General features: G+C 43.2%; 1 protein-coding gene across 1 annotated transcript in view; it reads left to right on the top strand.

Annotated features, from left to right (window-relative positions):
* Nucleotides 1-8,275, top strand: part of CD276 (CD276 molecule) — a 31,805-nt gene extending 23,530 nt beyond the window's left edge. The window contains exons 5-8 of the mRNA XM_075342670.1: nucleotides 104-244; nucleotides 5,215-5,253; nucleotides 5,726-5,758; nucleotides 7,592-8,275. Of these exons, the coding sequence (XP_075198785.1) occupies nucleotides 104-244; nucleotides 5,215-5,253; nucleotides 5,726-5,758; nucleotides 7,592-7,617 (239 nt within the window). The 3' untranslated portion in view covers nucleotides 7,618-8,275. The remainder of the gene's footprint in view (nucleotides 1-103; nucleotides 245-5,214; nucleotides 5,254-5,725; nucleotides 5,759-7,591) is intronic.
* Nucleotides 8,276-10,575: the final 2,300 nt, after the last annotated feature.

Below are 10,575 nucleotides of genomic sequence, written 5' to 3' on the forward strand. Positions count from 1 at the left end.
TTTCCACCATATTTTTAAGTTCTGTGCCAACTAAACTGTTTCATTCGCTGATGCAATCAAATAGCTTTACTGTATTTAATTTAAATCATGCTTTTGTGTTCAGGACAACATCTTTCTTTTCCTTTGGTCGTTGTGTGGGTGACGGTCGGGCTATGTGCTTGCCTACTTGGTCTGCTAGTTGCTCTGGCATGTGTATGCAGAAAACATCTCAAACAGACGTGTGAGGAGGAGCAGGAAGAAGCAGGTAAGTAGAAGAAATGATGGGCTGGGTCACAGTACCACACTGTGGTGGAAGATATTGGCACTGAACTAGTCGGTGTGGATGCATTTTCTGTATAATTTAGTAGCATGCAAAAGAATAGGATTTCATCAAATCTATTCTACTGGCCTCCGTTGAGGATTTTTAATATTTAGATCTCATCAGTGATTGCCAGAGCTGAGCTTGCGTTACGTATTTTGTATTCACGTGCACACTATTATTTGGTGAGTCTTTTTAGTTCAGTATTTGTAAGTCAAAAGCCACTCCTGATTTTGGCTTACAAATACTGAGGTAAAAAAACTCACCAAATACTTATCGTGTGCATGTGGCTTAATCCATGGGCTATTGGCACTCCCTGAGTCCCTCACACCCGTCCAGTATCAAACCCATTATTCTCCAAGCACATATATTTGTAGAACTCTAGTTAAGGTTAGAACAAGGGTGTAAAATGTAATCTGTATTCTGTTATTGTTTATTTATATACTGAAATTTGGGACCGCTTTCTCTCTAGGCCTCTGCTTCTTCTCACAACATTCCAGATGAGAAGAGAGACCGAGCTCCAGGAGAGCACAGTGCTGCACTTGATTCAATACTGTCTATGCAGAGTGTAGCAATTGAGATGAGTTTGTCATCGGCTACTGCAATATGCATCGGCGGTGACTGAGATGATAAAGCTCACATAATTATATCACTGTCTATGTATATAATTATATCACTGTCTATGTAGTGGGCTACAGCCAATGGCAAATTCATCTCAAGTACTGCGCTCTGCATAGAAACTGGCAACCAAAAGGTCAAAGCAAACACTGGCTGCTTTACTCATTTATTTCACTGGGCAGACACTCACATCAATCATTTATGCTCCAAAAAGAGATTGCAATTGCTGGTCCTGTTTATTGTAGTGGAGATTCCTCAGCATTGGTCCTCCTTGATTATTTGACATTGGGAGTGGTGGGGAAGCAGAGTGCAAAATTTTGTGCTTTCAAAGGATTTTGCAGAAATGACTCTGTGACCGCCAACCCTTATGCAGGTGTCACACGGTACGATATATCTGGCGATATATATCGCCGGGGTCACGTCGTTAGTGACGCACATCCGGCATCGTCAGAGATATCGTACCGTGTGACACCTATGAACGAGCAGAAATACTCACCTTCTCGTTCATCATTGACACGTCGTTCATTTTCATAATCTCGTTCCTCCTTCTGTGCTCCGGTTGTTGTCGCTCCCGTGGCAGCACACATCGCTCCGTGTGACACCCCGGGAACGACGAACATAGCTTACCTGCGTCCCGCCGGCAATGCAGAAGGAAGGAGGTGGGTGGGATGTTTACATCCCGCTCATCTCCGCCCCTCCGCTTCTATTGGCCGGCTGCCGTGTGACGTCGCTGTGACGCCGAACGTCCCTCCCCCTTCAGGAAGTGGATGTTCGCCGCCCACAGCGAAGTCGCCCGGGAGGTAAGTACGTGTGACGGGGGGTTAACAACGCACAAACGATGGGGGCGGGTGAGATCGCTCGTGTGATCGCACAATTTATCGTCCCGTGTGACTCCCGCATTACTGAACACAACCTTGTCTCATAGCTGACCTGGGTTTGTTGCACATTTTCAATTTATACTTTTAAATTCATTTGCCTTTTTTATTTCTTAGAAACTGAAGGAAAATTTACAATGGCTTATCTGCATGATTTGTTCCAGACTTACCATTGTCGATTTCCCTGCAGATTTGTTGCATAAACTTCTAGCAGTAAATCTGACCCCTTGGCACTTAACCCTGGAACACAATTTGGGCTGCCTGATGCGGAGGCATAAAGGAACAAAATAAAATACTCATAGGAAGATACTTTAGACATTGCACTTACTAAATGGTTCAGTGAAAATCAGTGTTTAACCCCTTCAGCCCCGGGGCACTTTCCGTTTTTGCGTTTTTGTTTTTTGCTCCCCTTCTTCCGAGAGCCGTAACTTTTTTATTTTTCCGTCAATCTTGCCATATGAGGGCTTGTTTTTTGCGGGACAAGTTGCACTTTTAAATGAAACCATAAGTTTTACCATATGGTGTACTGGAAAGCAGCAAAAAAATTCCAAGTGTGGAAAAATTGCAAAAAAAGTGTGATGGCACAATAGTTTTTGGGATGTTTTATTCACGGTGTTCACTATATGGTAAAACTGATGTGTGGGTATGATACCTGAGGTCGGTGCGAGTTTGTAGACACCAAACATGTATAGGTTTACTTGTATCTAAGGGGTTAAAAAAATTCACAAGTTTGTCCAATAAAAGTGGCGCATGTTTTGCGCTATTTTCCGAAACACGTAGCGTTCTTATTTTTTGGGATCTATGGCTCAGTGACGGCTTATTTTTTGCGTCTCGAGCTGATGTTTCTAATGGTAGCATTTTTGCGCAGATGCTACGTTTTGATCGCCTGTTATTACATTTTGCGTAAAACTTACGGCGACCAAAAAACGTAATTTTGGCGTTTGGAATTTTTTTGCCACTACGCCGTTTACCAATCAGATTAATTGATTTTATATTTTGATAGATCGGGCATTTCTGAACGCGGCGATACCAAATGTGTGTATATTTATTTATTTTTTAACCCTTTAATTTTCAATGGGGGGAAACGGGGGTGATTTGAACTTTTAGGTTTTTTGTTTTTTTTTTTAATTTTTTAAAACTTTTTTTTTACTTTTTTTAATTTATTTTACTAGTCCCCCTAGGGGGCTATAGCGATCAGCAATCCGATTGCTGATCGCTATCTGCTGATCACAGCTATACCGCTGTAAACAGCAGAAATAGTCACTTTCTTTCTTCCTCTGCTCCGTGCCGAGGAAGAATGAAAGTGAAACTTCGTAGCACCAGGCATCATCACATGACCCTGTGCTACGATGGCAACCACCGAACGTCACGTGATCACTCACGTGACGTCCGGAGGGGGCGGCGGTAAGTAAAAAAGATGGCCGCGCGCATATAGATCTCGCTGCCAGACTTTGGCAGCGAGATCTAAGGGGTTAATGTTCCGGGTGGAATGCGATTCCACTCGGAACATGTAGGCACACATGTCAGCTGTTGAAAACAGCTGATATGTGTGCCGATCCACGCCGCCTGCCCGCGGCAGGGAGCGGGGCTTACCGGGACACGATCCATGACGGATATATCCGTCCATGGTCGTGAAGGGGTTAAACCCTTAGGCTATGTGCCCACGGGACAACGTACCCGCGGACCTTGCCGCAGGTTTGTCCGCAGGTTTACTGAAGCTGCTCCCCGGAATCTGCAGCTATCCATTGCTGTGGGATTCCAGCATTTTTGTTGCGGTAAATCTGCGGGACATGTGTGGAAATACTTGCGGAAGTTCCGCACTCTATCTCCATAGTGGAAAGGCAAGACATCAGCAGGTATTTCCGCATGAATAAGGCTATGTGCCCACGGGACAACGTACCCGCGGATTTTGCCGTGGAAAACCTGCGGATTTATCTGGATTTTCCAGATAAATCCGCAGGTTTACACAAGTACAGACTCTCCCCATGTTATCCTATGGGATTTGGGGAGTGCTGTATCAATGCTGCATATCGCGGCTGCGGAATATGCTGCGGATGTCCCGCTACCGCACGTAACTGCATGTCAATTATTCATGCGGAAATACCTGCGGATGTCCCACCTTTCCACTATGGAGCTAGAGGGCTGAACTTCCTCAGGTATTTCCGTACTTGTCCCGCAGATTTACTTCAACAAAAATGCTCGAATCCCACAGCAATGGATAGCTGCGGATTCCGGGGAGCATCTGCAGGAACCTGCGGACAAACCTGCGTCAGAGTCCGCAAGTACGTTGTCCCGTGGGCACATAGCCTAATTGACATGCAGTTACGTGGTGGGACATCCGCAGCATATTCCGCAGCCGCACATACTGCAACATTGATACAGCACTCCCCAAATCTCATAGGATAACATGTGGAGTGTCTGTACTTGCGCAAACCTGCGGATTTATCTTGAAAATACAGATAAATACGCAGGTTTTTCGTGGCAAAATCCACGGGTATGTTGTCCCATGGGCACATAGCCTTAGCCTAAAATGACGTGCAGGTGCATCATAGTTGCAGTGCTCGTGCAGAGAGGGCTCAGGAACTCAACTTCTCTCTATACACAGCAGATGCTGGCTGTATTACATAGCCGGCATCTTTGTCTAACAGCAGCATCTGGAGCTGAGCTCTGATTGCGGCTGTTAACCATTTAAATATTGCTGTTAATCTCTAACAGCGGAGTTTAAGTGGAGCAGTCGCTGGTGCCTTCACTACACTTGTGGACTCTAAGTTGCAATTGTGGCCCCTGAGTGGTATGTTCTTATGCACTAAGGGATTAATAGCCTTTGTAATATGCTGATTTGCTCCTTGACTTTAAGTGGTTGGCACCTATCTACGTGACAGGTGATTAATGTCTGATCGTTACAGGTCCTAAAGGTGGGACTCAACTAATCACAAGAATTTGTCCCCAATTACCATTTTTCCTCACTTGAGTTGGGATTGAATGAGTAACTTGGTTGTGCATGACAGCTGATGCTCCATTCATGTCTAAAAGACTGATGCAGATAGCCAAGCTTTGTATTGGCTACTTTGTCCATCAGTCCCATGGAGATTGAGTGAAGATGCAGTGGCCATGCATGACTATGCCATTCCATTAGTCATATCCAGAAGACGAATAATGAAGGATCATAGCCCAGTTCTCGTAATCGGTGGCAATCCTAGCTATCAGGCGTTTATCACATATCTTACCTATCTTGTGTAACCACGTGGTTGTAGCTGTGAATTCTTTCATCATATAAGTACACTGGCCGCAATACCATGTCTCTTTCCATTAGAGAGTTTGGGGCCTCCTTCAGTGTGTACTATGGCATTCACAAAAGCACCTTGCTTTGAATATTCTGTAGGTGCTCATCAAGTTTAACCTTATTTCATTTATTTAAATCAGGTAATGAAGAGCGTGAGGAAAATGGAGAATTAAAAACAGGTATGGTTCAACAAATAAATGGTAAAAACCTATCCTGTGGAAGGCCTTTCTGCTTTCTTCCGTGTATTATTTTAAAGAACCACTCCAGCACTGAAAAGGTAAAAAAAAACCACTGGAGTGGTGCTTTTAACTTAAGGTCCCTGCCCCTAGTAATATACTCACCCTCCGACGTCTTCACCTTGTACTAAAGTCGCTCCAGTCCCTCCTGAAATCAGAAATTATGTTACAAGCTCTCAATACATTGAATAATGATCTCTGGCTCGCTCCATGAAACACTGGGACGAGATGGCAGGTCACAAACTACAGGGGACCAGCAGAATGGGCGCAGATAGAAGATGAAGGTACCGGAGGGGGAGTAAATATATATCTCCTGCCCCTACTTTAGAAAGCACCAGTCTAGCGATAAAATACAAAAATACACTTTAAGTGTTAATCACTGAAACTAAAATACACAAATGTTCTCTTTTTACAGCCATGCAGCCTCTAAAGAGCAGCGCAGCAGAAGGTAAGACACTGGTTTCATAAATGGTAAACTTTGCAGAACAATATGATCAATAAGAAATTAAAGTTGTAGTAGAATAGTAGAGCAAGATATTAGAAAATAACAAATCCTCCAGTAACCAACAGATGAATATGTTTTGAAGTAAAGTTTTTTTATTGGTTGACTTCTACATATGGCCATTTGAAAAAAATGCTTTCTGCATTTTTACTAAAATAGTTTTTCTGTATCAGAACCCGTTTGGCTTTTTTCCAGCATTTCGTGCTGATGCCATACTTTTACTATGAGTTTTAGCATTCGAAGCCTCAGTTTTTTCCACAACGTCTGTTTACACCAGGCAGCAAAACATTGCATGCATCATTTTTCATGGCGTACTATACAGTAGATGCCATATTAGTGCTCATCTTTATCATCAGTAGTGTCCACCATTAAACAAGTTACATTCAGTAGTTTGAAGCTGTTCAGAGAACTGTGAAATTAACAAATTTGTTTGCCAATCCAGTAACTCAACACCAAAACGTGTGTATGTATATATTAGGCAGACTGTAGCGCCGAAAGGGATTTTGTCTTTACTCCATTAGGCAGACTGTAAAATAACAGTAGTGGTTTGGTTTTTTTTGTTTTTTTTGTTTTTTTTTTAAAAAAAAAAAAGCACTATACTCCCTTTATCATCAGCCGCTCCTAATTCCTGACCTTGTTGTTCTTGCTCCAGTTCATAGCCAGTGTTTAGAGACCAGTGGAGCTCGGGCAATAGTTGTCACAGAAGTGTCAATTGCTAAGGTGACTGCACTACTCGCCCTATTTAAAAATCTGCAACAGTAGAATTTTCTTTTTACTTTTTCATTTAGTCAGTGGGAAAAATGAGCAACAGGAATCTGGAATCGTTCTTTTGTCTATAGATATAATATGCTGTAGATTTAAGTATGCTCATCACAGGTCAGTTTCCGGATGAAAATCCTTGCAGAATGTGGCTGAAATTTTGTTAAATTCTCATCTACATGTTTGTTACCTTATTCTTCTGCAGATTTTCTGTAAGGAAATCAGAATGGAAAGTACACAGCATTTTTGACCTGCATGGATATACCTTAACATTAATACAAGCGAACCAGTAATAAGAGACAATACAACTACAAAACCTAATAAAAATCATTTGAACAAGAGACAATAGTCATGGGTGCACAAGACTTATTGAAGCTTGTGGAGAGCATGTCTGATCCGATTTCACAATAAAGCTATTGTAACACAAATTGCTGAAAAATTAATCGTGAATTATAAAAAAAACCACACAGTACATTGCAGCCGGCTGCATATTCGGCCCCTTTGCTGCAGACCGGTCATTGTAAATTAACATAAGTACTGTCGGCCTCTGAGCATCAGAGCTGTACCATGGAGCAATGGCAAAAGGCAGCCTGGTCTGATAAATCACATTCTTTTTTACATACACAGTGAGGTTTGAGTGTTGCTTGCCTGTAGAAGAGGTGGCGCTATGGGTAGAAAACACTAAGGCAGTGTGATGGTCTGGCAATGTACGATGTTTGGATGAAAAACCCAGGGCCTTGGCAATTATGTGGATCTGACTCGTCAGCATGGAGGATTTTGTTAGCTTTTGTAAAGGAAAGATCTGCTAATATCTTGGTGTTAGATGTCAGGGGACACCTTGAGAGGTCTATGCTACATGACATTAGGGTCTAAGGTGATAGCTGCTATATAAAAACATAGATATAAGAAATTGACTAGGAAAAGGCTATGTTGGACACCGATGTAAGAATTTCTGATGTAAGAAGTTTTATTTTTCCCTTCTGCTGATTTGTTGGTCTAAAACACATTATGTCGTTTCAGGTGATGAGACTACAACTATAGAGTGACATTCCCCCATTGACGTGGAAAATACACACTGCACTCTACACTTGAAGGATGAAGGGACCTTTCATGGAATATGCAGTGGGTTTGCCTTCCTGTGCGGAATTATACTTGGCCCAATGTGTAAAAACATGCTATATTAGTAGTAGCGATGGAAGGCCGTAGGATAACACTGTTTGTTTGTCCACTCTACTGCTGAACCTTTCAGTTATGAGGGCTGGATCAATGGTGATTACTTTTAGGAAGGGAAGTTATTTATGCCATATTTTAAGTAAATACATACACTGCAAAACTGCACATTTCAAGTTCCTTTTTATCATTTTTCTTATAGATTTTTTTAATGTATTGATTAGTGTGAACACTGAACGTTCTTATTAGTGACTGAACCTGTCATTGAATGTTCATTCTGTATCTGAGTTGTTACATTTCCTTAGTTCTGCAGGTCCATAAATCTACAGGAATGTGATAAATCGCACAGAACCTTATAATGTTTTACCCATTTTACAAAATAGGGTGATTTTTTTTGAATAAGAAACAATACAGTGCCTAATATATTGTATGTTTTTATGGCAATAAAGTTTGATACCTTATTCTGCCTGGGAACCACAACATTGAGGGATTTGCTATTTTGTAAGAGGTTTTTAATAAAATGCTTTCCTGTCATGAATAGCCTGTTTTTATTATTAGACAGTAGAGAATGAAATACTAAGATCATTGAAAATAAAAAGGTCTCTTAGGGGCTTATCCTCATGACTTTTATATTGCATAAATGACTACATGGCTGTTTTTTGTAGTCTGGTAACACCCTACTCATAATCCTGGTGCAGGTACCAGGGACATGCCCTGAAAAGATTAATCGTTGGTCAATGGTCTGTTCTTAAAGATGTGCCTCTAAAGCAGGGTTCTCAAACATGCGGCCCCTGAGGCTGCTTCTTTTGGCCCGCCGGCCCGTAGCCCCCTAGAATAACATGGCCAGTGCAGAGGGCCGGCGGAATCAGCGCTTTATTTCAGATGTATGATTTGTCGGCGCTGCTCAAACACAAGCAGTCAACACAGCTATTCCAACGGCAGCCGCTGGTCAATCAGAGGCCAGCAGATGTCATATGCATCAGCTGCTGGCCTCTGATTGGCTGTTGGCTGCTACTGGTATAGCTGTGCAGAGAGCTTGACTCTACTCGGTGCCACAAATAATTCATTCTTCTGAAGTAAAGAGCTGACTGCTTCAGCCATGATCGTCAATGGGGCTGCGGGCCTCAAGAAGCAGGGAAGAGGACACCGAGGGCATCTAGGACAGGTGAGAAGACTTGTTTTTGCGTGTGTGTGAAGAATGGCACAACAGGGGACACTACTACAGTATGGGGTATTGCTACAAGAAGAGGACCAAGAAAGGGGACATTACTACAGGATGGGGACCAAGATGGGCACATTATAATAAGTTTTATTTCTATAGCGCCAACATTCCGCAGCGCCTTACAACATTACTACATGATGGGGACAAGGATAAGCACATTACTACAGGATGGGGACCAGTATGGGCACATTACTACAGGATGGGCACAAGGATGGGCATATTACTACACGGTGGGGACAAGGTGGGCACATTACTACAGGATGGGGACAAGGGTGGGGCACATTACCACAAGGGGGCAAGGATGGGCACATTACTATAGGATGGAGACAAGATGTGCACATTAATACAGTATGGGGACAAGGATGGGGCACATTACTACAAGGGGACAAAGATAGGCACAATACTACATGATGGGTCAAAGGATGTGCACATTAATACAGTATGGGGACAAAGATGGGGCACATTACTACAGGATGGTGACAAGCATGGGGCACATTGCTACAACAGGACAAGGATGGGCACATTACTACAGGATGGGACACATTACTACAAGAAAGGGAACAGGATGGGAGAAATTACTATAAGATGAGGACCAGGATGGGAACATTATTACAAGATGTTGGCCAAATTTACTATGTGGTACTAATTGTAAAACTATATTACTTACAAGAAAGGGATAAATTGTAAAAAAAAATAATAAAGCATGATTTTTTTTACCATTAAAAATGCTTATTTATATATAAACAAAAAAGTTCATGTTTGTTATAATAAACGAGCGAAAAATGTTCAAAAATAGTGATCCAAAAGTGTAAAGAAAAAAAATATGGTACCCATAAAAATGTCACTTAGTCCTGCAAAGAATGTGGCCTCCCAAATTAATGTTTTTCCCACCTGCGGCCAATATACCCAGCTGAGTTTCAGACCCCTGCTCTAATGTGTCCCTTAGTCTGGCAATTCATTATAATATTGGGGTAAACTCTAAAGGGGCGCATGAAGAGATATGGTTGTGTTGTAGCCATAACCCAAAATCAGAAGTACTTCAGTGTCAATCATATATGTGCTGTACGCAATCATCTTATCTCCTCTCCAAAATCTACCACCATGTTGGGGACAGGAGGGAATTCATGTTTTTAGTGCACCATGCTAGCTTCCAGGCTACTGGTCATGCTTATCTATATATATAATTGCCTTATTCTGTCTGTCTGTCTGTCATGCTCCAAAATTGTGTCCTTACGGTGACACAAAGCTGATTGGCCGCTGGGCTCGCCATGGCCCCGCCCCCCCACACGGATTGGCCGCTCGCCCAGGCTGCGCCCCCACACGGATTGGCCAGCCGCTCGCCCAGGCTCCGCCCCCCCCACAGATTGGCCTCTCGCCCCGGCACCCTGCAGGCATTGGCAATTCGGCCACGCCACGCCCCGCCCCCCTCACGCAATGCACGTTAGCTCTGGCCCCACCCCCTCCCTCCTCCCGCGCATTTCTCGAACTGACACGGCTGTCACGGAGGTGAGTACGGTACTCCCTGCCCACCCCCCCCCCTCCCCCCCCCGCCCCCGCCCCCGCTCGCACAGGACTGGTGTGGATACGTTGCTAACCATGCTCGCATGGTTAC

This window comes from Anomaloglossus baeobatrachus, chromosome 4 (assembly GCF_048569485.1).
Source record: "Anomaloglossus baeobatrachus isolate aAnoBae1 chromosome 4, aAnoBae1.hap1, whole genome shotgun sequence".
Lineage (NCBI taxonomy): Eukaryota > Metazoa > Chordata > Amphibia > Anura > Aromobatidae > Anomaloglossus > Anomaloglossus baeobatrachus.